The 26,174-nt window shown below is 39.7% G+C and overlaps 2 protein-coding genes across 5 annotated transcripts; one reads left to right on the top strand and one right to left on the bottom strand.

Annotated features, from left to right (window-relative positions):
* Window positions 1-269: 269 nt before the first annotated feature.
* On the top strand, window positions 270-15,531 carry LOC119775421 (polynucleotide kinase 3'-phosphatase). 3 transcript variants are annotated; one of them, XM_038273396.1, is made up of 18 exons: window positions 277-355; window positions 452-605; window positions 2,472-2,518; window positions 2,731-3,009; window positions 6,548-6,826; window positions 6,932-7,011; window positions 9,920-9,977; window positions 10,345-10,452; window positions 10,523-10,594; window positions 10,716-10,764; window positions 10,935-11,005; window positions 12,336-12,428; window positions 12,640-12,736; window positions 12,823-12,884; window positions 12,977-13,086; window positions 14,435-14,522; window positions 14,647-14,714; window positions 15,072-15,531. In XM_038273396.1, exons 2-18 carry the CDS (start codon window positions 485-487, stop codon window positions 15,190-15,192), a joined length of 1,803 nt encoding a protein of 600 aa, XP_038129324.1. In that variant the 5' UTR covers window positions 277-355; window positions 452-484; the 3' UTR covers window positions 15,193-15,531. The 3 variants fall into 3 exon arrangements, with proteins under 3 accessions (XP_038129323.1, XP_038129324.1, XP_038129325.1); XM_038273397.1 differs by having other exon boundaries at window positions 295-355; window positions 455-605; XM_038273395.1 differs by having other exon boundaries at window positions 270-605.
* Window positions 15,507-26,094, bottom strand: si:ch1073-280e3.1 (complement C2). 2 transcript variants are annotated; one of them, XM_038273393.1, is made up of 19 exons: window positions 25,945-26,094; window positions 25,735-25,844; window positions 24,273-24,420; window positions 24,009-24,194; window positions 22,086-22,259; window positions 21,879-21,977; window positions 21,654-21,796; window positions 21,431-21,572; window positions 21,149-21,283; window positions 20,046-20,150; window positions 19,834-19,971; window positions 19,631-19,743; window positions 19,414-19,540; window positions 19,049-19,196; window positions 18,836-18,909; window positions 16,435-16,526; window positions 16,220-16,352; window positions 15,929-15,978; window positions 15,507-15,851 (listed from the first exon to the last, which is right to left on the bottom strand). In XM_038273393.1, exons 1-19 carry the CDS (start codon window positions 25,994-25,996, stop codon window positions 15,678-15,680), a joined length of 2,343 nt encoding a protein of 780 aa, XP_038129321.1. In that variant the 5' UTR covers window positions 25,997-26,094; the 3' UTR covers window positions 15,507-15,677. The 2 variants fall into 2 exon arrangements, with proteins under 2 accessions (XP_038129321.1, XP_038129322.1); XM_038273394.1 differs by having other exon boundaries at window positions 19,414-19,537.
* Window positions 26,095-26,174: the final 80 nt, after the last annotated feature.

Below are 26,174 nucleotides of genomic sequence, written 5' to 3'. Positions count from 1 at the left end.
ACGGTTGTTTTGCTCATTCAGTTCTGCTCCAGATGGATCTGTGACGTTTGACTTGATTTTAAATTTGTTCCGCCGCTGACTGAGTGGACTTAAAATTCAGAAACTTCAATACAGCACCCAAACAGTTTTAGCTATGACCATGACTCAAATATAAATATTTTAAGAGACTTGACGACGCCATAGAGGGACAGTTGGCAGTAAATCAGTAAAATCGCATTATCAGTTATTGCGGAACAACTAAAGCGTAACACTTTGTTTCTACACGAGCTTATTTCAGATGAGGGTCGCGAGTTCAACACAACCAGAGAAATACCATTTATTCCATAAACTGTTAACAAACCAAAAACAAGAAAAGGTTTTTCTTTATTTATTTTGTTCAAATCTTTGAATAGATCACACTTATTTAACCTGACTTGGCGTTAAAAAAAAAATAACGTATTTTTTTCCAAAGTAGTTGGGAAAGTAGCTACCAGCGGGTGGTAAAATGTCGTGCTCTTTGGTTGGACACTCTGGGATCCGTATTCCACTGCTGGACGGACGGGCAGTGATTCTGGGCCGCGGTCCGGACACCGGAGTCACCGACAAGAAATGCTCCAGGCACCAGGGTGAGGCAATAACTGCACTGCTAAACCTTGCAGTTATTGCAAAAAGCACAATGTTGTCCCATATTATCATGTGTCCTGATCATTTAGCTAATTTTCTAGGTTTACACTTGGAAATGTGTGAAGCTTATTATTGTCTTAAAAAAAGCGACTTTGTTTCAGTATATACTGCATGAAAGCGAGTTTTATGGGTTATTTCTTTGTTGTTTTTTCATACTCATTATGAAAGTTGGACAGGCCATGAACTCCATGGACAAGAAATTTATTTGATTTGATTTGGGTTAAATAAAATACATTTCTTCATATTGCATTTTCTTTAGTTAAATGCAGCCATGATAATATTCACAGCTATAAATCACCTTGTTTATCTAAACAATGCCTCTGAGCTCTGTGATCTCCTCCCCAAGTTCTACATCAGATTTATGCATAAAGGACACTAAAAGTCCATCCTAGTGTCCAAGTATAGAACAAAGCAGAACTTTAACATATTAATTCAATTCAGTATATATATATATATATATATATATATATATATATATATATATATATATATATATATATATATATATATATATATATATATATATATAGCGCCAATTCACTACACACGTCATCTCAAAGCACTTTACAGTTCACCAGATCATCCGTCAAATTGATTCAGTTTTCTAAGGAAAACCAGTTGATTGCATCGAATCGTTGACTCAAATGCAATCCCTCACACTAATCATGCTTGTAGCGACAGTGGAGAGGAAAAACTCCCTTTTAACAGGAAGAAATCTCCAGCAGAACCATGCTGAGCGTGAGCGGCCGTCTGTCGAGGCCGACTGGTGTTATAGGTCATAGGTATACTGGGGGCTGGTGTCACAGGTTAACATATGGCATCTTAAAATATTTCAGCCAACAAATGCTGCATCCTAACAGTCATGTTTTTTTTCCATTGCACGTATGTCACTCATGTAAATACATGCAGGATTTCTGCTTTCTTCTCGCCATTTCATTTGTAAATGTGACATCACATCTTCATCTTTGAGAATAGAAGTTAAAAAGTTATACCTTTGTGACAATACAAGTACAAATCATAAATCCACAAATTCACTAATATGATTCACAGGTTTACGAGTATGAACCACAAATCTACAGGTACAAATTTATGACTAGTATTTGTAAACCTGTGACTTGTTTTGTCATAAAGTCGTAACTTTTCAACTTGAATTCCTAATTTCTAAGGAAATTATCTGATGTCACACATATCTACAGTATGAGATGATGACAAGAAAAAAATCACAAATCTTGCATTTATTTTTACATAACTGACCTTCATATGCAACTTCCGACATCATGTATATGTCATTATTGACAGTTGCCTCACTCTATTGAAAGTTTTGCAGTTTTCTTGGTGTAAAGAGTCAATTGGATCTTTTAAGCAGTTTGGGAATTTATACAGATTTTCTAAATCCAAATTATAAACACATCAACTGTCAACATCAACTATTTTGAGTTTAGGTATCAAAAATCTAAGATAATGTTCAGAAAATTATACCTGGAATGTGTAGAATTTTAGAACTGAAGATTTGTGGTAACTATGGTTGAAATACTGACAAATCAGTAGGAAAATGAGAAAATCAGTAGCTGAGCCTGGAAATATTTCATTCACCTGGGTTCAGTAAACAGCTTCTAACTGATATAAGCTCTATAAACAAACTGAGCTAAAAGTAAATAATGTCAGCAGAGCTCTTAAATAACATTTCTACCTAAATATTTACTAGAATAGCTGCCATATTGCAGAAACTTCGTTTTTCTATCATTTCTAATAAAGCTTGATTAAAATAATGCCAACATCCATTTTAACATCTCCTGTGTTTGTTTCAGTGAAGGTGGTGGCTTGTTATGTGGAGCAGGATGTGGTTATTACTCAGGTATGGAAACAAATCAGCCCAGACATGTGTTAGGTGTGATTAAGGTGACTCCTCTCCCAGGTTATGCAACATAACCTTTAAACAGGCTTGTGTTTTTATTTCATGCTAAAAGCTGAGTTCAGCACACTTTGTCTTTCATCCAACCTACTTATCTTGCAGCCATTTAGTTGTCTGTTCACATCAACATCCACGTGTGTCGTGTTTTCTTTCAGCTCGGGCCCAATCCCAGCTTCCTGAACAATGAGAAGCTGGGTCGAGGTCAGTCGGGTAAACTCAGCCATGAAGGCATCCTGTACCTGGTTAACCAGAGCCACCCGTTCACCCTGAACTTCTCTCTGAGCACCAATGGAACAGCCTGCAGCACGGCGGAGAGGAGCCTGAAGGCCACAGATAAGACTAAAGGAGGGAGAACTGGGAAAGGGAAAGAGGCTGAACTGAGTCCGATACCCAAACGCAGCATCAAGGATTTCTTTCCAGCTTCACCCTCTAAGGTAGAACGTCATAATCCCATGTTTGCTAAGCATACACTACTGTTCAAAAGTTTGGGGTCACATTGAAATGTCCTTATTTTTGAAGGAAAAGCACTGTACTTTTCAATGAAGATAACTTTAAACTACTCTTAACTTTAAAGAAATACACTCTATAAATTGCTAATGTGGTAAATGACTGTTCTAGCTGCAAATGTCTGGTTTTTGGTGCAATATCTACATAGGTGTATTGAGGCCTGTTGGGTTTAAATCCAGAGAAATGTGAGTTTAAGAGGACGAAATTATCAAACACAGACAGGGATTTTGTAACGTCAGCCTCTGCAGTAGGGGAGAAGAACTGCTGGCTCACAACCAGCACCTTTTTCTCCCTGATCCCTTCACAGCAAAGCCTTTTGTTAACAGTTTACAACATAATAGGGCGGGTCTTAAACAGAAAACCCAGTAATGATTATCTGGCAGGATGCAGGTCATAAGACCATCTGGCTGGATGGAAGTCACACAACCGTGTGACTCTGCCTCATGACCTACTGGATGCAGGTCATAAAAGTTTATGACCCTCCTGATTGAATCACAGGACAGAAATGTAGCATAATTTTTCTTAAATGTTTCATATGCCCACACAATAATCTTATAATTATCATTCAATAACTCTAACAAGGCCTATTTCCAGCAAATATCACTCCAGTGTTCTAATGGTACAATGTGTTTGCTCATTGGCTCAGAAGGCTAATTGATGATTAGAAAACCCTTGTGCAATCATGTTCACACATCTGAAAACAGTTTAGCTCGTTACAAAAGCTACAAAACTGACCTTCCTTTGAGCAGATTGAGTTTCTGGAGCATCACATTTGTGGGGTCGATTAAATGCTCAAAATGGCCAGAAAAAGAGAACTTTCATCTGAAACTCGACAGTCTATTCTTGTTCTTAGAAATGAAGGCTATTCCATGTAAGAAATTGCTAAGAAATTGAAGATTTCCTACAACGGTGTGTACTAATCCCTTCAGAGGACAGCAGAGTAGAAAAAGAAGTGGGATGCCGCGTTGCACAACTGAGCAAGAAGATAAGTACATTAGAGTCTCTACTTTGAGAAACAGAAGTGCCCATCCAACCAATCCAACTCGTGGGAGCTGCTTCTGGAAGCGTGGGGTGCAATTTCTCCAGATTACCTCAAGAAATTAACAGCTAGAATGCCAAAGTTCTGCAATGCTGTAATTGCTGCAAATGGAGGATTCTTTAAAGAAAGCAAAGTTTGATGTAAAAAAAAAAAAAAAATCTTATTTCAAATACAAATCATTATTTCTAAGCTTGTCAATGTCTTGACTCTATTTTCTATTCATTTCACAACATATGGTGGTGAATAGGTGTGACTTTTTAGGAAAACACAACATTTTTTTTGGATGACCTCAAACTTTTGAACGGTAGTGTATATGATATACCAAAAATAAATCATATGAGTGAGGATAAGAAGTAACCAACTCAGCTAAACCCCAACTCCTGACTCCCTGCTCTATTGAGGCATGTCTCAAACAACACAGAGTAGAGAGATTTCTAAACCTAACCAATGTTTCCTGGTTTAGAGCCTTTGAAATTAGAGTGAGAAATCAGTTCACCTTGAGTTGAGGAGAATTCAGCTTCGCTAACTGTCTTCATTAAAGAGCTGCATCCTTTTTCAGCCTACAAATCAGACAATTCAAATGCCAGCCATAATCTGGGATCCATCCACCACTCCAGTTATCACAGCAGCTCTTTGATTTCAAACTAGCCACATTTTAGTGTCTCAGAAGAAATCATAGGATTGTTTGGGCTAAAAGCAACCCTTCAAAACTCGTGTATCACTTTAAAGAACCACGCACCAAGATGTTTAAAAGGCTATCAAAAAACTATCAGTAAAAGCAACTAACAAACTAGAATAAAAGCTTTCCATACTTTTTACTTTGCAAACATTTGCAGATCAATAACAGTTTACCTGTCACACCTTTTAATAAATCATATCAAAAGGTAAATTACCCTAGCTGCAGCAGCCGTGATTTCTCCAGATTTCCGGCAACACCTCGTCGCATCGTCTTATGTAAAAGCCAGCGGTGAATACTGATGACGAATGCGACTGTTAAAGTCGCTCCGCAGTGTTCCCGCGGGTCGGTAAAAAGTCTTAAAAGGCATTGAATTCTTCAAAATAAAACTAAGGCCTTTATTGGTATTAAAATGTCCTAAATCAGTCTTTCATAGGTCTTAATTTTTAAAACATCATAAATAGGATTATTTTTATTACGATTTATTTTTGTAATCTAAATAAAACAATAAATTGACAAAAAAAATTTATTATTTAAAAAAAAATAATGGCTCACCATTATTGGTTCCGTCCCGATAGCGGAACCAATAAAAGCGTCGTTGCGGCCGGGACATTTGGGAGATGCACCATTTACTTTTTGTCTGGAAAATATGAGCAAGTATAAATGTAACTAAAACTGACTCCAGCCAAGAGTTTTCTCCATGGCTAAAACCAGGGAACATACATGAGGCTCAGTGGATTTTGTGCAAGAAGCAATTCAAGCTCGGAACGATGGGAATTAAGGCAGTGGAGTCGCACATGCGAAGCGCGAAAAACAGCCGAGAAACAGCCGCTATTTCTCAGTTTAGTTCCACCCTTGTCTCTGCAACGCCTCCACTTATCACCAAATCAAACATACTAAGAAAACGATACAAAGAAAAATAGCTGCAAAAAAGACTTAGCATTGGTTATGTTGTGTTTTGTTCCCTGCTAAAACAAAGTTTGTGAATTCAGTTAAATAATTGTTAAAATATATCTGTCATTTGTGTGTTTTTAGCTTTCTTCCTGTATGGGAAGCTTTTCAAAATCTGAAACATTAGTGCAGTGGTTTATGTTAAAATAAACCTTTTGGTTAAGTTGTCGCAAGCAGGTTTTTCTTGTGTTTCTTGTGAATTTGGTCTTACATTTTTATTTCTAGTGGCATTAAAAAGTCTGAAAAAGTCTTGAATTTAACTCGCCTTATGCTGTAGGAACCCTGTCTTGAAGCTCCGTTTTAAGGGCAAGGGTTGAAATGGAATTCACTGTTAAACTGACCATTACAGATATTTGCAGGATGACTGTCTGCAACATCGCTTCTACTCATCACTTTTACTGAGGATTAGCAGCTCTACTCTAATTTCTAATCATTTACCAGTTTAGACAACCACTACAATTTATCCACGGAAAGGATTCAAAAGCATGTTTATAGTTGAGGCAAAGTCAATAATTAGACTGTAAATGCTTGAACAATGAACAAGACTCATCCCTGTAAGTGGAAGTAAAAGGATTTATTTAGTGAATCAAAGAAGCCTCTTCGATATGCAATGAACTTCCCCTTTCCACAGGAACCACCTGTCAGCAGATCCTCTTTCGTTTGAGACTCACCTTCAGGGTGTTATTAGTATGTTCTTTGATTATGAGTGCCTAATAATCTTTGTTGGACACATAGGTAGATCTCACTTTATTTTGATTTTTATTATCTACACAAAACATAAATCATATATTTCTTTCAGTCTTCTAAAAGGCAGCTGAGCTCTGAGAGGGAAAATCCAGAAGTGAAGCGGCAGAAATTAGACGAGCAGCAGGAGGAAGAGGAGGAGGAGGAAGAGAGACTCGCTGAGGAAAAGCTCAAGCAGCTGCAGGAATTTGCCAAAAAAAGCATGAAAGACGACCAAAAGGACACCCAGTCTTCCCATTCCTCGTCTCCAGCAAAGGCGTGTGTGAAGAGCAGCTGGCAGCAGACGGGAAACCTCATGTTTTATACGGCTGCGGGGGTGAAAGCCAGTGAAAAGGTGGGGAAGGATTTCCTCCTATTTGGATCAGAGCGCAATGTTTATGGTTTCGCTGGTATAATGCATAACTAGACATGGATAAGGGTTTTTTTCCTCTGCTTTCAGATTGCTGGGTTTGATATTGATGGATGTATTATCACCACTAAGTCTGGAAAAGTTTTTCCTACAGCGCCTGATGACTGGAAGTAGGTCCACTCTCTCCCAGCGTAGTTTTTTACATCATGGTTCTATGATGATTGCTCTTTTTGATTTCCAGAATGTGCAGGTCCATCTTCTCATATCTATAGTAGGATGCAGAAGTGTGTAGCTTCTCTGTTATGCTACGTTCACACCGGACGCAGCAGGTGCAGCAGAAGCAGCGAGTTTACATGCAAAGTCAATGGTTGACGCACGTCAAGGTGCAGCAAAAGGTCCCGCAGCGCGTTTTGAACAGCAGGCGCAGTGCGTCTGAGCAGCTGAAGCAGTGCGTCGGGAGCTTTTTAAGCTTTGCTGCTCGACGCGCCCCATCAACCAATCAGAGAAGCTGATCTGGGAGCTGGCAGGGAGAAAGACACATAGCTGATGATCAGAGCGCTAAGATCACTCATCTGAAACAGTTTATTAACGCCTAAATTAACTTAAAATGCTGAAACCTGCCGACAAAGCGTGTTCGCTTTTATTATCCTGGTACCTGCAGTTTGGATTACGTACATGAAAACCATGTTCCGCGGCAAACCGCGAGGAGGCGACCGGGCCATAGGCTGCTGTTGAATCGGATTCCTACTGACAGCGCACCGCTGGTATGTTGGGGTCTGAGCAGCTCCGACAGAAATAATATTGGAAGGCAGGATGGTAATCTGGATGAACTGACTGCACTGATTAAGTTTTTTGGTGGATTTTCTCACTTAAAAACATTAAAACTACTTTATTCCTACTGATCACAGCAAATATAGCAGCAAGGCAAAGAAAGGATAGAGTAGCTCCACCCAACGCGCGTCAGACCCACTTTTCAACCGCGCAGCCAGAGCAGCAAAGCTGCTTTAGCCGCGCGTCAGAACTAACTGGTACAAGCAGCAAAAAGGAAGCAGCAGACGCGATTTTGCTGCTCCTGCTGCGTCTGGTGTGAACGTAGCATTAGAGAAAATTATTCCCAAATCATGATGTCACCACAACCATGTTTCACTGAGGGTTCTGATCTGATCTCTGCTCCTTCTTCTAAGATCGCACTTTTTCCTACATGGAAAACAGCTGTGTGCAACCTTGCTAGTCTTTCATTGGGTAATATTTGTGTTAAAACATGATTAAGTGATGAGAGAATGAACAAAGACGTTGAGGCCCTGCAACATGGACACGAGCTTAGATGTATCAGCTAAGGCATTTAGCTGTTGAGGCTCTGAATCCACAGTGATCAAACTTTTCAGGAGGCCAGAAACCATCTTTTTTTAAACCAGGTGAAAAGTGGAGAGATTTAAAGACAGCTGTTTCATTGTTTTCATGTGTTATTAGAGCTTTGTAGCTCCCTCAATCTCCCTTTTACTCTTAATTTTATCTCAAATGAATTGTCTTTTTTCCTCTTTTTGGGTTCTTTTCTGCTGCAGTGCCACCAAAGGGCCCGGCATGTACTTCAAGCTTTCTTCAAGTTTTCTAGAAGACGTTTCGTCTCTTATCAGAGGCTTCTTCAGTGCTAACTGGTAGTGGGGAGCACTGATATCAATATATTGTAGGGAAACAGTTTTTGTCTCAGGGTGTTGCCGGTGTTCTGTAAGATGAGCATACCCAGTCAGACCAGCATACCCATAGTCAACACTAGGGGTGTAAATAATAATCGTTTTGTATTGATGCATCGATCCAACAGCCGACGATCAGATGCATCGACACGTCCGCAAGAGAATCGTTTCATGTTTTTTTTCCCTCCGGTCTATTTTTATCCATTTGCTCCTGTGCGTAATTCTCCCTCCCGTGCTGCGGTGGCGCTAAACCTATTTTGCCCTCCTACTTCGCTTCCTGGTTCTACTCTTTAAGCAGTTTGTTGCAGTGAGCGTGACATAGACATTTTTGATTTATGCTCAATATTGAAGCGTGGTCTGTGCTACACACTGTGGGTCTAGATACGGCCGATGCGGCGAGGAAGTGGGGGCGAGTTTAGTCCGACGACGGAGGGACATGAGGGCCAAAAAGAGCGGAGATCCAGCTGGAAAAAGGGTCCCAGCGTTCTCGCGCACCTCGATCTTCTAGCTGGTCGAACTTCATGAGTTGTTTTCCGCAATTTCAGTCATAAAAACAAAACAAACCGGCGTCCTGTCTGCGACACTGTCTGAGGTCAGCTACAATTTGGGAGAGGTGCAGCGGAGCATCTGTGGAGGGGGCGGGGACGTCTGGAGCCCAGGTATTGCATTGCACTCATTGCACTGATTATGTGCAGTATTTTTTGATGCAAGGCCTTTCAGAATCTATAACAAAGGGGCATTATTATTTTTCAGTGAATGAGGTTTTAATAGGAATAGGCGGAGTGCAACTTTTCTACTTCTGTTATTTGCTGTTGTTTCTAAAAAAAATGCATCACAAAATTACAGCTTTCATTGATTTATTTCATATTTGAAACAATGTCTAGCCTGTAAGGTGTAAAAAAAAAAAAAAAAAAAAAAATGAATCGAATCGTATCGTATCGTGGTGTTTTTTTGAGTATCGAAAATAATCGAATCGTTGGGTCAGGAAATCGATACTGAATCGAATCGCCATGATGGATGTGATTTACACCCCTAGTCAATACCCGTTTATCTCTTTAGTTTATCCCTTCAGTTTGCAATGCTAATGGTTGACTTTTGAAACTTCCCTAAATTTCAAGCCAATGACACTTAATGACCTCTCTCATTTCCGAGGATGCCACTGGAATGCCCACCGTTCTTTTCTGGGTAGTTTTTTGTAAAACATGCGTCCTGTGATGGGCTGGCCTCCTGTACTGGGTGGCTCACGATCACCTCCCTCCATTCCTATTGACCCCTATACACCACTTTGTGTTGGTGTGTCACAAAACAGGGAATACAAATGTCTAAAACTTTTAAGTGCTTTTAAAAAATGGTGGATGTTTTACCCGTCCTTGTTTTCATTTCCCAGGATTCTGTACCCTGAGATTCAGCCCAGACTCGCCAACCTACTCAGAAAAGGTTATAAGGTGGGAAAGAATCAATGCTTTGTTAACACAGGAAAAAAATCGATATCTAGATAAGTCATTATTTCTCAAAATAATGCATTTGTTCTTGGATTGAGGCGGTAAAAGAGACATTTTGCCAATGGAAAATTTAAAATAAGAAAACACAATTGCATTGTCTTATTTCAAGTGCATGTTATCTAATTCTTATTTTAAGAGTAAAAATACTCATTCTGTTGGCAAACTATCTCATCTACCTACTCAAATTAAGGGTAAATACACCTATTTTAAGACATTTTTACGCATTTCTAGATCGTTTTTTCAGTTTTTCGTTAGAATGAGGTCGGGGGAGTATTGTTGGATTTTTAAATGCCTTGACGTGCCTCTGCAGGTTGTTTTCTTCACCAACCAGATGGGGATCTCGAGGGGCAAACTGAGACCAGAAGTATTAAAGTCCAAAGTGGAGGACGTGCTCGCCACCCTGCAGCTGCCTGTGCAGGTTGCTCAAGTCATACACAGATTCCTCAGCATGAAGCAGCACCTGATCCCTGCCCATTCTGTGTTTTTAGGTGTTTGTAGCCAGTGGTCCTGGAGTCTACAGAAAACCAGTGGTTGGAATGTGGAATCACCTGTGTGAGAAAGTGCGTACAGGCCTTTGTAATTTACCCGCCACACCTGCTATGCAGCATTTTTTTGACACTGGAGACAAAACAAACAAACAATACAATAATCTGTTGCATAATCTCTCGTATTCCTCCTCAGGCTAATGAAGGTGTAGCCGTTGACAAGACACATAGTTTTTATGTAGGAGGTAGGTGCTATTTTGACATCACTATAATAAACATCCTATTTTTTTTATTCTCAACATGTAAACCTCCACTGCTAATTGAGGCTTAGTTGTTTCAGTTTAAATCCTATGATTCTGTTTAAAGAAAAAAAATCCTTGTGTGTTTCAAAACCTGATTTTGTTTCTGCATCCAGATGCTGCAGGAAGGCCGGAGAACTGGGCTCCTGGGAGGAAGAAGAAGGATTTTTCTTGCAGTGACAGATTGGTAAGAGCCACCAGCTTCAGTTCATGATTCCACTGGACTCTAAACGCTCCCATCTCACTGTTCCTACACAGCCTGGGATTTGATTGATGTTTGCTCCAGATCTGATAAAACGCGGAGAGGAAATTGGACTTCATATCTCACCGTCTACATGTTAGATATTTGGTCTTTGGCCCTTTGTGGAAATATTGTCTTTCTGTCAGAAATTTCTTTTTGTGTTCTTCCTTACTTGTTAATCCTGGATTCTTTCTTTCTTCCTTCTTTCCTTCTGTCCTTTCTATTATATTTCCATTCTTTGTGACCTTCATTGTGTCCTTATTTCCTTCCTTTATGTCATTCTTAAAATCCCTTTTTCTCTGTCTTTCCTTGTGCATCTCCTCATTATGTTGTCATTTTCTTCCTTCCCTCCAAGGCCTTTATATTCCTTGTGTCCTTTCCTCCCTCCCTACTTGTCTCTTTCTCCCTTGTACCCTTAATGACATCCCTCACTCTCCTTCCTTCCTTATTTCCTTCCACCCTTCCATGCCTCCTTTCCTATGTTCTTTCATCATGTCTTAGGTTCCATATTTAATCTCCAGTGTAGAAATATCTGTTATTCATATATTTCATTGTTAATTTAAAATGTCTGAGAGATAATTAAGAACTGAATCAAAAAATGTTGATAATTTTTAGAAAGTATATATGTATGTAAATCCCTTTATTGTCCCACATTTGGAAAATTCCCTCTCTGCCATTAACCCCTCCCCTTGGGGAGCAGTGGGCTGCCATTGTGCAGCGCCCAGGGAGCAGTGTGGGGTTAAGGGTCTTGCTCAGGGACCCAGAGTGCAGGTCGTTAGGATAGAACTGGATTCTTGCAACCTTCTCAGAGCAAAAACACTCTGCTCTAACCACTAGGCCAAATCTAAAGGGCTGGTTATATTCCCCGCAGCAGTGTGTCGCAGTGAGCTTGTCGCAGATATTTGTGATTTGTGACCCAAATTTGGGTCCTCAGCACTCGCCCCAAGATGGTTTTTAGACCTGTAACATATTCTCTGGGGTCTTGCCTTTATTTTGATACCAAAACAATAAAAAAAATAAACTCTGTAGTTCTTGAGATATATTCAATTCATTTGGGGCATGTTATTTTCAAGCATATTTCTTGAAAACAGGCCTAGTGTCCAAGAGGTTAACTGCGACACACACGCCGACAACCTGGTTTCTGAGGTATAAAACAGTCCTAAATGTGGAACCTTGTCCTCTTTTTCCCCTTCCTCCTCTTCCATTTCCAGTGGTCTCTTCCTGTGTGCATTCAGTTGAATTATCATAATTGAATGTTTGTTTTTCTTTGTTGCAGTTTGCTCTGAACATCGGGCTGCAGTTCTATACTCCAGAGGAGTACTTTTTGGGTTGGAAGAGCGCCCCCTACAGCCTGCCTGACTTTGACCCAGTAAGCTAAGCTTCGGTTACTGAGCCCCGCTCTTTTGTATTGCAATTTGATAGAAAGTTGACAAGAGCAGCTGTAAAGACCTGATGCTAGGAGGGGCTGTGGCTCCTCATGGGATGATCCTTTTATTTACCCAAAGTCTTCTTCACATCCGGGTCCAGGGTTACGAAGCCTCTGCTGTCTGAATCTTAATGTTTGTTTTATTCTGTATCAGCGAAAACTGGACTCTACCTCCAGGCTGTTTGATCCACCGTCCGCCTCCCTCACTTGCACAAAGACGGAGGTTATTGTTGCCGTTGGTTACCCTGCAGGTACTGTCAGGGAGGGGCATGTCACCTTACTGGTACGCACAGGCAGGCAACACCCTAACAATCTTTTCTTTTTGTTTTTTCTCCAGCTGGTAAATCCACCTTCTTCCACACACATATTATTCCAAAAGGCTACGCCTACATCAACAGGGTGTGTAAACTCCAGCCAAGCTCGGCTAAATCAAGGCTTCCTGTGTTGACCTTCAGTTCAATAAAGCTTGTTTCTGCTCCCGTGTTCCTCAGGACACGCTGGGCTCCTGGCAGAACTGCGTGTCGGCTTGTGAGCGCGCTCTGAGGGAGGGCCAGAGCGTCGCAGTGGACAACACCAACCCAGACCCAGAGTCTCGTAAACGGTAGCCCTGTTGCTGTACCAGACGTGTTGTTTGGGTTGGTGTGTTTCAGTTTGCTGAACCTCATCCACTTCTCTGGGTGGATCCCTAGCAGAAGGATATTTGCAGGCAGGGTGGAGGATGGATTCAGTAGGCTTGGTATCTAAAAGTCTGAATACTCATACTCAAATACTCATATTTGAAGAAGCACTTTTGACCCAGGTACTAACTTAAATTCAGGTCTATATGCAGCCTTTGGCCTGGATTGGAGCTTTGTGTGACCGGCTCTTCTCAAAAACCCACCTGTGTAACTTGAGACGTTCGATCTGTAGCTGAACGAGCAATGTGACCCAGAGCCAAGGTCATTAACAGACAAATTGGACAAAGACTAGAATAAAAAAACATTATCATTAACTGAAATAAAAATAAAAACAGTAGAAGCTAACTGAAACTGTATTAAGAGTTTAAAAAACTGATTTAAACAAACACATTTTTAAGAGCGAATCTGTTTAGTTTTTATTTGTGTCTTTATCATAATGTATTAATATAAGATATAGTTTGATTGTTTTTACTTTTTGTCGCTGTACCGTTTTACGCCAGCAGATGGCAGCAGTCTGTCCTTATCTGACTTTTAACACTTTATTTACAAAATCAAACAATATAATCAATTATTTATGTAAAAATCCCTTCAATGAGGAGCTTGTTATATTGTAGTACTCCAACATCTGAGACAGTACATACAATGTTGTTAAAATCCCACAACTGCATAAAATCTTCTATATTTCTGTCCTTATCTGGGATTTTATTTCAAAATGTTTTTTTGCTAGTTTTTTTTTTGTCTTGCCTCTGCTATGCAAGTCGTACTGCAAAAACAACTAAAACTTTAACTGAAACTAATAAAAACTAAACATATACTAAACATTTCAAATCAGAACTAAACTAGCTAACATACACCAAAAATAAATTAAAACTAAAGTAGAGTTTAAAATCTGAAGTCAAAAGTAAATAAACATAAAAACAGTTTAAACTAACACTAATTACCTCTTCAACCTTCTTAACATATTTTCATAAGTTTTGTTATTATATGTCTACTTATAACTAGTTAAATGATCCCTCTGTCAAGGCCCCGAGGGGGTCAGTATCATTTTTACCAGAACTAAGCAACTTTGAGGAGGATGTTTGTAAACCTGTCAAACAAAATGACTACAATTGTGTATGTCTAGTGCCCCTGGTGGCTGAAATTTGCAGCGTTGCTTAAAAATGATAATAAAATAATTAAACTTTATAATGAATTAAAGGAAGATGTTGCTGAAACTGTTAGTTTTTCCAACATAAGAACAAACCCTGATGAGCTGAAGTGTGTTTCCTGCAGATATGTGGACGTGGCCAAAGCAGCAGGAGTGACCTGCCGCTGTTTTCTCTTCACCGCCACTTTGGAGCAAGCAAAGCATAATAACAGAGTATGACCAATTCATAATAATTTCCCCGCTTTATCATTGGTTTATTACTTATATTTATTTTAACAATAGTTTGGTTTTATCCTGGTTTTGAGGAACCCTTTTCTGGTTTTGTTTTCATTCTCAGTTCCGTGAGATGACGCCATCCGACAGCAAACACGCCAAGGTCAACGACATGGTTTTCCACAGCTACAAGTGAGTGAAACCATCCGGAGGTTGCCAAGTTAGTCACGTAGCTTACCTGATTTGTTGAGCCAAAAGGGATTAAAAATGTGTATTTAATTCTAAATATTCCACAAAAGTAAAAAAATAAAAAATCCACTGGACTTTGTTTCCTAGTTGAAAGACGTTTCGCTTCCCATCCAGGAAGCTTTTTCAATTCAAAATGTCAGAAATTGAAAAAGTGAAATGTCTTCAAACTTGGAAACAAAGTCCAGTGGATTGTTTGTTGTTTTTTTGTTACTTTTTTGCAATGACAGTGACCTCGATGACTGAGAATCTTCACCGGCTTAATTCTAAATATGTGCTAAAAATTTGTCCAATTCTCTGCAGGAAACATTTTGTGGCTCCGGTTCTCTCCGAGGGATTCTCAGAGATCCTTCAAATCCACTTTGTTCCACACTTCAAGGACAGAGAGTCTGAAATTCTGTTCAGACAGTTTTCCGAGGGCTGATCGGACTTATGCTGCTCGTTCTGGTAAACTGAGGTTAAATGACACCTCAGGAAAGAAAGTTGCAAACAGACGCTGACAAGCAGCCTGTGCTGCAAACTGTTGGAGCAAACATTCTCAGCTGCAGTGATATTAGTCCGATTAGCTTAGAAATGAAGAGTCAGCTTTATTCAGTGGATATTAGAAAGCCCAAATTCTGGCTCATGTTGCAGTTCATCATTTCATTTATTTGTGTTTTTTTTAAGTGTCACCCAGGAAAAGTCTTAAACATCTGGATAAACTCAGTGTTATATGTACAGACACATACTCAATCAGAATAAAGTTTACTGTTTTATTTTTTAAGCTTTTGTGTTTGTATTTCTGTTTATTGATTAAATAGAACTGAAGACCTCATTTGATATTACAAACCTAGATTATATCTGCTATGGATTATGATGGCTTAGACTGTCGCTGACTATGCAGACTGGTCCAGGATCTGCTCCCCTGCTCTAAGAGAGAAACTGGAGCTCGTTCCCCAGGTGCTCCTTCAGCCACGGGATAATCTTGAAGACGTCAATGTAAAAATCTCGAGCATCGGGAGGAGGCCTGCTGCTGCTGAATCCTTTGTTGGTCCATTTAGCTTCTTCACACATTTCTATGGTGCCCCAGCTCACCACTCCCACCTGACGTTAAAAAAGTAAGATAGTTTGCTTCCAACAAAACAGCTCTTGATTATCCGGCTCTCGAAAAATTTGCTGACCTGAAAGAAGCGCTTCCTTTTCTGCAAAAAGAGGGGTCCACCAGAGTCACCTGTAAAATCAGACGTGAGGCTGTTAAAGGTGTGGAGTAAAAAAAAAAGCTTCAGATATACCTGTCTCTAGCCTCATAGGCTCCAAACGAAAGTCATGAGAGATAATGAGTTACACAGCCTCCTTCATGGCATGAAGGGGAGGACTGTTGTTTTGAGAAGATACAATCTGGCCAGTGTTCTTAATTCCACAAATGCCTCCTGTATTAATGTCTAACATTTTTATGCTGTGAGAGTGCAAACCTTTGCAGCTGCTTGAATCCTGGTGTTTTTCAGAGCCCCCAGTGCAGAGGAAGTTCTCTGAAACGTATTCTTCCAAAGATACATCTGTGGGCTTGGTTAGTGTTAGCTTAGCCTTCTCCACACAGGCGGGCCTCTGCAGAGAGAGAAAACACAAAAACTCTTTATTTTACCAGCAGAATTTCCATCAGATCTATGATGTAAAGGAAAAGTCTCACCTGGCTTTTCAGATGGATATGAGTTTTTCTACGTTCTTTCTTCTGATGGGTGAAGAAGGCAGGAGTCTCAGTGTGCGCTAGGAGTTCAGCCCCTGACAAGCAACACATTGACTTAATACACAGGAAATATGCTTGGAGTCGGGTCATAGCAGAGGAAACTCATTTCCACCTGCGGAACCTTGATAAGTTGATGCTAATCAGAACTGTTTTCCAGAACCACAATTGTTCAACACCTCCAGTGTTGTTTGGTTAAAAAAAGCAACATGTTGGCTGTCTTAGCCAATTGTTATTTCTTTTTTCTTTTGATTCAGGTGGGGTGAAACATACAGCATTTTAATGACTAACCGGAAAAAAATCTTGGGTCTAATGCATTTAACAGACATGTACTTCTAAAGGTTTTCTAATGATATTTGGGGCTATTTAAAAAAAACAACAGTAAAAAATTTTTGTCTTATTTTTTTAAAACTTCATGTTTTCCAAAGCACACCCACCCACACTAGTTACTATGACTGAAGTCAAGTTGTAACAATTTTTTGGCCAAAGTTGGGTTACGAAATCATTCCCACAGCATGATGCTGCCAATAACATATTTTTCTGTGGGAATCGTGTATTCAGGCGGATGTTCTGTGTTAAATTTGGTACCATCCTTCAGGTAACCTTCCTGCATACAGTGAGGAAAATAAGTATTTAAACTTCCTGCTATTTTGCAAGTTCTCCCACTTAGGAATTATGAAGGGGTCTGAAATAACTTTAAAAAGAAAAATCCAGAAATCAGAATATGTGATTTAAAAAAAAAAAAAAAACTATTTATTGGTATGATAAAGCTGGAAACGAGTATTTGAATATCTTAGAAAAATCAATGTTAATATTTGGTACAGTATCCTTTGTTTACAATTACAGAGGTCAAACATTTCCTGTAGTTTTTCACAGGTTTGCACACACAGCAGGAGGGATTTTGGCCCACTCCTTCAGTCAGATATTCTCTACATTAGTCAGGTTTCTGGGTTCTCCCTGGGAAAAGCAGAATTTGAGCTCCCTCCAAAGATTCTCTATTGGGTTTAGGTCTACAGACTGGCAGAGCCACGTCAGAACCTTATATGCTTCCAGAGCAACTTCTTAGTTATCCTGGCTGTGTGCTTCAGGTCATTATCGTGCTTTAAGACCTAGCCTCCATCCATCTTCAATGCTCTAACTAAGGAAAGGAGGTTGTTCCATAAAATCTCTCAGTACCCCCCCCCCCCCCCCCCCCCCCCCCCCCAGTAGAGGGTAGGGATGAGGGATGGTGTTCCTGGGATGGTACTCATCTGTGTAGTGTAGTTCTGGGCTGATTTCTCAACTTTATTAGGATTACTGAGACCCCAGGAGGTGAGATATGGCATGGAGCCCCAGTCCGAGGGAGACTGCCAGTTTTTGTTTCACGTTCTTCCATTCCCTAATGATTTCTCCAACAGTTGACCTTTTTTCACCAAGTTGCTTGGCAATTTCCCCGTAGTGCTCTCCAGCCTTTTGGAGGTTTACAGCTCATGCAAATAAATTGTTTTAAAAAAAAAATCAAATATTGTGATTTCTGAATTTTTTTTTTTTAGATTATGTGTCTCACAGTGGATATGCACTCCATGATATCTAAGTGGGAGGACTTGCGAAAAGCAGGGTTTTTCAAATACTTATGTTCCTCACTGTATGTTGCCTCCAGATGGCTCAAGTTGTAGAAAACTGCTAGCTATATTTTTATAGCTTTCTGTCAGCCACTCTTTATCAAAGACAAGATGCACCAAGTGATTGTTTTTCTCTAGAAATGTCCTCCCATCAGAGCCATGCCTCTCTGCAGCACCTAAATGTGGGAAATTGGCATAAATATCTCCACTGCTCCTCTCTTCAGGACCTGTCTGCATTTTTTCTTGATCTCGATGCTAATTTTCCTCTGATCTATGAGGTGGAGGATTTTCTCTCCACCGTCTTCATGACGGACAACAGGAATGGAGGGAAGGAGAAGAACTAGCCCTTAGCCCTACCTGTTTGAGCTGATGGCTCACAGATTCCGTGTTGTTGTTCCCTTCTCCCTTCTGGTTTTTATGGGGACAGTCAATAAATATCCGAACCAAACAATTTTAATGAAGAAACATAAATACCCTGATGTTGTGACCCACTAACTCAAAATAAAAAGCTAAACATTATTTCAGACTAGAACGAAGGGGCACACTTCCTGTCGTCTAGTTTATGTGTTTTCTATTTTTCAAAGCTTTTTCTCTTCAAATTAATGTTTTCTTGCCAATAAATTTTAGGTCATTGGACTGAATAACATAAAGCTGATGTTAAATCATTATACTTGAGCATTTTTTTCAGTTTTGATGCATTTCCTACATGTGCTTTGTGTCCTTCTGACCAGACAAAGGTTACGTACTGTGCTGCTCGCAGGTGGAGTTGATTTTTTTCATGGCTCGAGAGGCTGCCACGGTACAAGGAAAGCAGATGGGTCTGGTGGAAAACATTGTATGAATATTCCTTTTTCTCAAGCTCAACCATACTTGTCTGTTTCCAAAATCAGTGGGACATAGACATCAAACATTTCAGGGAGGAGAGTCCCGCCTGCAGCCGTCTATCTGATCTTCCTTACCTGGCCGTCCAGGACAGCGGGATGGGCCGGGCTGTCTTCACCAAAGCCACATCATAGTCATAAAACTCTGAGACATTCCTATGTCTCAGAGCTTTGATGTTGAATTTGGGGTGTATGATCACGTTATTGAAGGGCACCATTCCTTGACCTGGAACATCAGAGAAATTGCTGAATATGTCTGCATGAACAGCATCTACAGCCAATTTCATTATCCATTAAATCTGCAACAGATGAGAGAAGCTCTTCAAACATCTAACAGGTGAAAGGGAGGAGTAGAGGAATCCCTGTAAAGACTGAATTTAGGGACCAAGATGAGATCTTCTATTATTATTAGTTGTAAAGTGATTTTATAATTAACCACGAACCGTAATTTAGAGTTAGCTCGTTAATGGCTGTGTGATTGCCTGTCCCAAAGCAGTGAGCAGCTGTCAGCACCCAGTTCTGGTTTAAAATGGATCCTGAACAATACTTCTTCTTTCCCCATTCACCCTGCTGGGGAGAAAAATCAATTTAGTACAACAGCCCAATTTAAAAATCTGATTAGAAAATTTACTCTAACTGGAGAGAATGCAAAGCTCTTACTGATGTTAGAATCACATGCCAAGGCTTGGTGTAGACTTTACCGTCAAGATCCTCTGCCTCGTCTTTGGAGACATCTTCCTGAGCTACCCCGCACATCGTCACACTCTTATCACCTTATCGATAGCAAATAACTTTAGTTTGATTTATAGGCAACTTGTTTTGAGAAATTGTTTGATCAGATTAACTGAGAGCTTCTTACTCACTGATTATGCTGTTGAACATCTTTCCCAGAGTGCCATAGGTTTTGAGGTTAAAGTAATGCTGCTCACCCCTCTTATTTGAGGCCAATAAGTTCAGCTCATCTTTATTAACTTGGTCTCCAACACCGAAAACATAAATATCTGAAAGAAAATTTCAATTCTGATGTATCTTTCCTATCACATGTTTAATATAAATATTAACTCGTTATATTTACCCAGCATTTTCTCATGCGTGTGGTCAGGTTGAGTTGTACTGTAGCCCAGCAAGCTCCTGATTCTGGCCATAGCAGCTTCAGGTTTTTTCCCTGTGTTGGAATAACCTGCAGGTAGAAAAAAAAACATGTTGAAAATGAAACATTCCAACATTTAATGAAAAAATGAATTAAAATTTGTTCAAAAATCCCTGAAAAAATACTTTCCTTTCAAAGCTCTCGAGCTTTCAGGGTCTTAAACTGATTTGAATACAGTTAACACATTTAATCTCAATAGCCTATTTTTATTTGAGCAGGAAGGACAGAAAGATGGCAATGAACAGTAAAAATTAAAATAAAAAAACTGATCTACTAGAATCTACCCTTATGCTTCCTGAAAGTTTCCAGAACTTTCCAAGGCTTAATACCTCACATAACAACACTTAAGTGTTTCAGTGGTCAATTAAGCAAAGAAACAAATGTAACTTAACGTGTAACTCGCCCCATTTAACAGCATAACCCCGCCCCAGACAAGTTTTAAACTATGCTTGTTATTCTGCATTCATGCAGAACACAATTTAAGCATGAGTTTACATGCAAAGTCTGTGATTTAAGCTCATCAAGGTGCATCAAAAGGAGCTGCAGCGCATGAGTATTTAAGCATTTGAGGTGCGTGACTCCTGCTGATGGACTGGTGACCTGTCCAGGGTGTACCCTCTCTCTCGTCCATAGACAGATAGGCACCACTATCCCTGGCAACCCCGCTTGGGATTAGTATGAAGGAAAATGGATGAATGGATGGAGGTGCGTGACACGCTTCACAATCAGATGATGCTGGAATTGAAAATCTGAACCTTTGCTGCTTGATGCATCACATCAGCCAATCAGAGAAGCTGATCCGGGACCAGGCATTGAGATATACACAGATCTGGTCAGGCAGAAAATGAACAATATATATATATATATATATATATATATATATATATATATATATATATATATATATATATATATATATATATATATATATATATATACCTACTTTAGTTTCTCCTTTAGTTCTAGAGACGTTGAGAATTGCGGATCTATGTACAGTAGGGTTTTTGTGAGACACTGAGAAATTTTACCATCTGTTTCTATGATGATGATGTTCTGGGTTTCATTAAAATGGTTCTTGTGTCTGTTTTCATTTAAGTAACTCATCACTTTCAGGACATTTTCCAGAGCAGAATAGAGGTTGGTGCCGGTCTTACGCCCGTGACCTGGAACAGAGAATAAAAGCGCTGATTTATTTTTAAAAAATGAATCCATAAGATTTCATTCATAAACGCACCAACATATGTTGGACTGATCTTTACTGCTGTTATTTCCAAATTAATTAATAAAGTTTTCAACAATTTAAGTCCTACTGTGGTAGTCGAAGTTTGTTATTTCGAATATGACCTCCTCGATATCCCCACTTGTCTCTGTTTCTGTGATATTGACAATGGCTTTAGTTTCCGTAGCAAACGACAACACGTGGAAATTCAGCTGGACGTCGTAGCTGTCAAGCTGAATAAACAGAGAGGAAGTTGCAGACTTTATGAGAGGGTATTATGTGTCACATTAACCCTGAACATGGTGTATGCAGACCTTTCTGATCAGAGCGATGGTTGCAGTCCTCGCCTCATCGAAGTTCTGCTTGTTGATGCTTCCTGATGTGTCCAGCAAAATGTAGACATTCATACGACTGACTTCACCCACAAGAAAGCTTCGCCCAAATGACCGGGTAACATCTGCTTACGCACAAAACATGGTTGATGTTTTTTCTTCCTTTGAATATTTAAAATGAATTGATGGTAACAAAAATGAACCCACTTTTCTTTTTGGAATCTGGGGAAAGAACGTCCATCACTCCAGCGAGGGATCCAGCCAAGGCTGCGGCTGCAGAGCTGGGCGTATCGAAGGCGTGAGGAGCTGCAGTAAAGCACAAAAATACCTGATGCAGGGAACAGCTGCTGATGAAGGTCCAATATGGACATGTTTGAGTATTTTATTTCTAATCTGAATTATAAAAGCTTCCACCTTGGCACCTTGGTGACGAACCACTCCACTCCCTGTTCTCCAGGCAAACCCTTTCAGCCGACCCCAGCAGATGCATCCCAGCCTGACAACGATAAGTTACTTTTGCACCTGTCCGGAACCGGTCACCCGATCTCTCGGCCCCTGGAGGGACCCCTGGGTCATTGCAATCATTGACTGTAAATAAGGAAAAAACAACATCAACATAACAATAAAGGTATTTTGGAGGATGTTCGCGAATTTTTGAAAAGACTCTAAATTTCTAAAAAAAAGGTTGACATGCACAACCCTGTACTCGCTCCTGAGAGGGAACATCTATTAAACTCGTGCGAGAGCATGCACAGGTTAATTTCTCCTCATGCACGCTCTGTTTAAAAGTTGCTGTTTGCATCACTCATACAAGCTTACTTTCTAAAAGAAGATTTGCAACTTTTTCCACTTTGTCAGACTCACTACCGGTAAGTGAAAATGGGGAGGAGCACATAGGATGGCCTTATGTAAACATATCACCAGAATGATTGACAATTAGGAGGACCTCTTATTTTGATGATCCACCCAGAAAAAGAACATCCACCACTAAACCTTTAATGTCTACATCTTGAACTTGTTAATATATTAAATCACAATTTAATTTTGATTGGAAAAGCAGTTTTAGGTTGTAATAAAATTAATTATAGATCAACAGCACCTGCAATATAGCAAATATTAGGAGGAAAGTAACCTGAACAAATAGATCAGCTCTAAGTTTGTTCATGAGTCATAATGGTTCCCGAAACTTTTTTTGCAGTGCCTCCCTTTGGTTAAGTTTTCACACCTTTCAGTTTAAACTTTTTAACAGCTGAACTAGAAACGTCAACTGCATGAACGTAAATGTAAATCTCTTTATCTTTGCACAATGAGGAAATTCACTCTGCATTTATCCCATCTCCTTGGGGAGCAGTGTGGGGTTAAGGGTCTTGCTCAGGAACCCAACATGGCAGTATGTGGGGGGGGGGTCGAACTGGGTACCTGCAACCTTCTCAGAGCACAAGTGCACTGCTCTAACCACTAGGCCAACACTGCCCAATAGCTGTCATAGATAGTCGATAAATGGTTTTCTCCTTTAAATCTCAAAACTACTGTCCATCAAGTTTAATTTAAGTTTAATATAAGGAAATTAAACATTCCTATCAATATTTTTTAAACAAGACATACCTCTAAAAATGGGAGACTTTTTCTAATAATTTCCATCATACTGCCTCTGCAGTTCTAAAAATGAGCAAAAATGTCTTAATTTAAGTGTATTTACTCTAAATTTGAGTAGGTAAATGAGATGATTTGCCAATGGAATGAATATTTTTACTCTTAAAGTAAGATATTTGGATAAAATGCACTTGAAATAAGACCATGCAATTGTGTTTTATTTTAAATGTAAATTGTCTTATTTCATTGGCAACGTGTCTCACTTGCCTCCTCAATTCAAGAACAAATGCACTTATTTTAAGAAAGAATGACTTGTCTAGACTTATATTTTTTCCAGTGAGGCCCAGTGTAAATGGCCTAAAACTGAGTGAAAATATATGTTAAGACTTGAGAACTGATGTTTCCAGACACTCTCCATCTACTCCATCTACTCTAACTGAGCTACTATTAATTTGCTAAATCAAAATTGACAGTACTTGAAAAAATAACAATAATAATCTGGTTTTTATCAGTAAAAATACAATTTACTACTTTGTTTTTATCTATCTAAAAAATTCCAATAAAATGAATTAATGTTTAGTAGTAAAACAAACTGTCAACAAAAAAAAAAATCAAAAGATAAATTGATTTACATAATGCTAAAAAAAATAACAGGAAGCTGCACCTAATATAGTTCTGTTTAAAGAATATTATTCCCACTAAAAATGTATCAGTAGTGGTGTAGAGAGAAACTCATTTCCTCACCATGATCGTCACAGATGGGTGTAGCTCCGGTCCACTCTCCTGATGCGGTGCAGTTTCTCTCTGATGATCCGTAAAAAGAGAACCCCTCCTGGCAGGAAAAGCTCTGTGTCGTGCCAATTCGGAACCACTGATCCCTGGGCCAAAACTCACCGTTGTCCAGCTGCAGCTGGCCCGGACACAGCATGTCTGTGTGTGGCGGGGACAGAAAGGCGTTCAGAAGATGGAGGAGGAGACAGGTGCATGGGGATTCTTGGAAAAAGTTACCTTTGCAACTGGCCCAGGATACAAGTCTGCCAGTGGGTAGTCTCATCGCTGACCAGTCTCCATCAGCACCACAGGTTCTGAAGCTGACGGGAAATGGGTATTTCCCTGGACCACAGTGATAGGTCAGCACGCTGCCCTCCATGCCGCCCTGGGGAGGAAATAAATGATGCATTCTAAGGTTTTCCTTAAAAAAGACTCCTGTTAATGTCTTCTGCTCTTTTTGCAAAAAAATCCAGCACGCCAGCATTAGAAATGCAATCTACCTGCTTCAGTTTATTAAATCATTTTCATTCCTCTAAACTATTTTTACATTGCTCTTCAAACAAATCTGTAACTCCAACAGCCTTAGCAAAACCTCCAGCAGAATTAAATTTAGAGGGATTTCTTGTGAGGCAGACTGGGGGTAGAAAAAGACAGGAGCAGATACGTAAAAGAAACATGGAAGCGCTGATCCATATATGCTTTCAATGTTAGAAAAGGTCAAAGTAAAAAACCTGCATAGATGCCTCAGTGAAAAAAGTAAGCAGAAGAGCTATGCATCGGTTTTCATGCCGAAAGAGATTACAGAGAGCACATACAGTTAGTCGCAGTACAAGTCGAGCTCTTAGCAGCATCTAGGAGAAAAACAGGACTAAACACTGAAAAATAGACTCAACTCTGTCCTCTATAATTGAAGTTGTTGACTTCAGGGTGGTCTCACAGCTAAAAAGCAGCAAAACAGTGAAAGCTGCAATGATAAGAAAAAGCATTGAGAGCAAAAAGTTAGGAGTTAAATGTTGCAGAATTGGAGAACAGAAGAACAGCAGATTGATAAAAATAGGTCCCTATGTCCCTGTTACTATAAACTTTGTCAAAAAGTAAAGTTTTAAGCCTAGTCTTAAAAGTAGAAAGGGTGTCTGCCTCACAGACTAAAACTGTTGGTTCCACAGGAGAGGAGCCTGATAACTAAAAGATCTGCCTCCCATTCTACTTTTAGAAATTCTAGGAACCACTAGTAAACCTGCAGATTGAGAGAAAGGTGATCTGTTAGGAACATAAGGAATAATCAGTTTAATATATAAGACGGGGCCTTGGTTATTTAGGGATTTATATATGAAGAGGATTTTAAATTCTATTCCAGATCAAACAGGAAGCTATAGGAATCAAAGATGTCTATCAGGTGATTTTAGAGCATGCATGCCTCCCTCTGCTGACAAGCGTTATACAGAGGGTGATTTTTGCTCTACAGAAGGCCTTACCTGCTAAAAATACCAACATTTTAAACCACAAACATCAAATTTAACTGTTTTAAATGCTTTAATAGATCACAATCTTCTTAGTTACCTTCTCTTTTTTAAATGAATTAAAGAAATCTATGCAGTTTTGAGCAGTATCCCAATTTACAGAGATGCACCTGGACTTTTGAAAAAGAGGTATCGATTGTGCTGCTGAAATAAAACAGGATGAGTTTTATAATGTCCACCTGTGAGTAGGTGACATGTCCACCTCTGATGCTCTCTGTGGTCGAGCAGTTCAGAGGTTCTTGGTAGTAGTCGTCTGTTTCATCGTCGTAGTCGGACTCCTGCAGAACCGCTGGAGCACATAAGGTTAAAAACAAGTCAGGCAAATACCTCGGTTTACACATGCAACCAGTCATTTAGCACCAAAATAAGATTAAAGCTGAAATGCTCACCACACTGGATGGTGATAGAGAGAAGGATCCACAGCGCAGACTTGATGGTCATGATCACAATCGGTTATTTTCAGTTCTTTCGTCTTCAAGTGGCAGAAACCACAAAAACAGACTGCCCCAATGCAGTCAGTGGCTTTATTTGATGACTGATTACCCATTAACATCCAGATGCCAAACAAGGAGCGAGCGATTGAGCAATTTAGGAAGGAAAACAGATTTATTTCATCACT

Source organism: Cyprinodon tularosa, unplaced genomic scaffold, assembly GCF_016077235.1.
Source record: "Cyprinodon tularosa strain WSP-4 unplaced genomic scaffold, ASM1607723v1 ctg87, whole genome shotgun sequence".
Lineage (NCBI taxonomy): Eukaryota > Metazoa > Chordata > Actinopteri > Cyprinodontiformes > Cyprinodontidae > Cyprinodon > Cyprinodon tularosa.
The sequence above is the reverse complement of the archived record's forward strand: the minus strand, read 5'-3'. Positions and strand labels throughout refer to the sequence as shown.

Coding starts and splice junctions, on each gene's coding strand:
- LOC119775421 (XM_038273395.1), top strand. CDS start 485: ATGTCGTGCTCTTTGGTTGGACACTCTGGGATCCGTATTCCACTGCTG. Junction 606..2,471: donor GAAATGCTCCAGGCACCAGG/GTGAGGCAATAA, acceptor TGTTTGTTTCAG/TGAAGGTGGTGGCTTGTTAT. Junction 14,715..15,071: donor ATGGTTTTCCACAGCTACAA/GTGAGTGAAACC, acceptor AATTCTCTGCAG/GAAACATTTTGTGGCTCCGG.
- si:ch1073-280e3.1 (XM_038273393.1), bottom strand. CDS start 25,996: ATGACCATCAAGTCTGCGCTGTGGATCCTTCTCTCTATCACCATCCAG. Junction 22,260..24,008: donor ACCCATCTGTGACGATCATG/GTGAGGAAATGA, acceptor CCTTATTTACAG/TCAATGATTGCAATGACCCA. Junction 16,527..18,835: donor CTCCACCTGCGAGCAGCACA/GTACGTAACCTT, acceptor GTTGCTTGTCAG/GGGCTGAACTCCTAGCGCAC.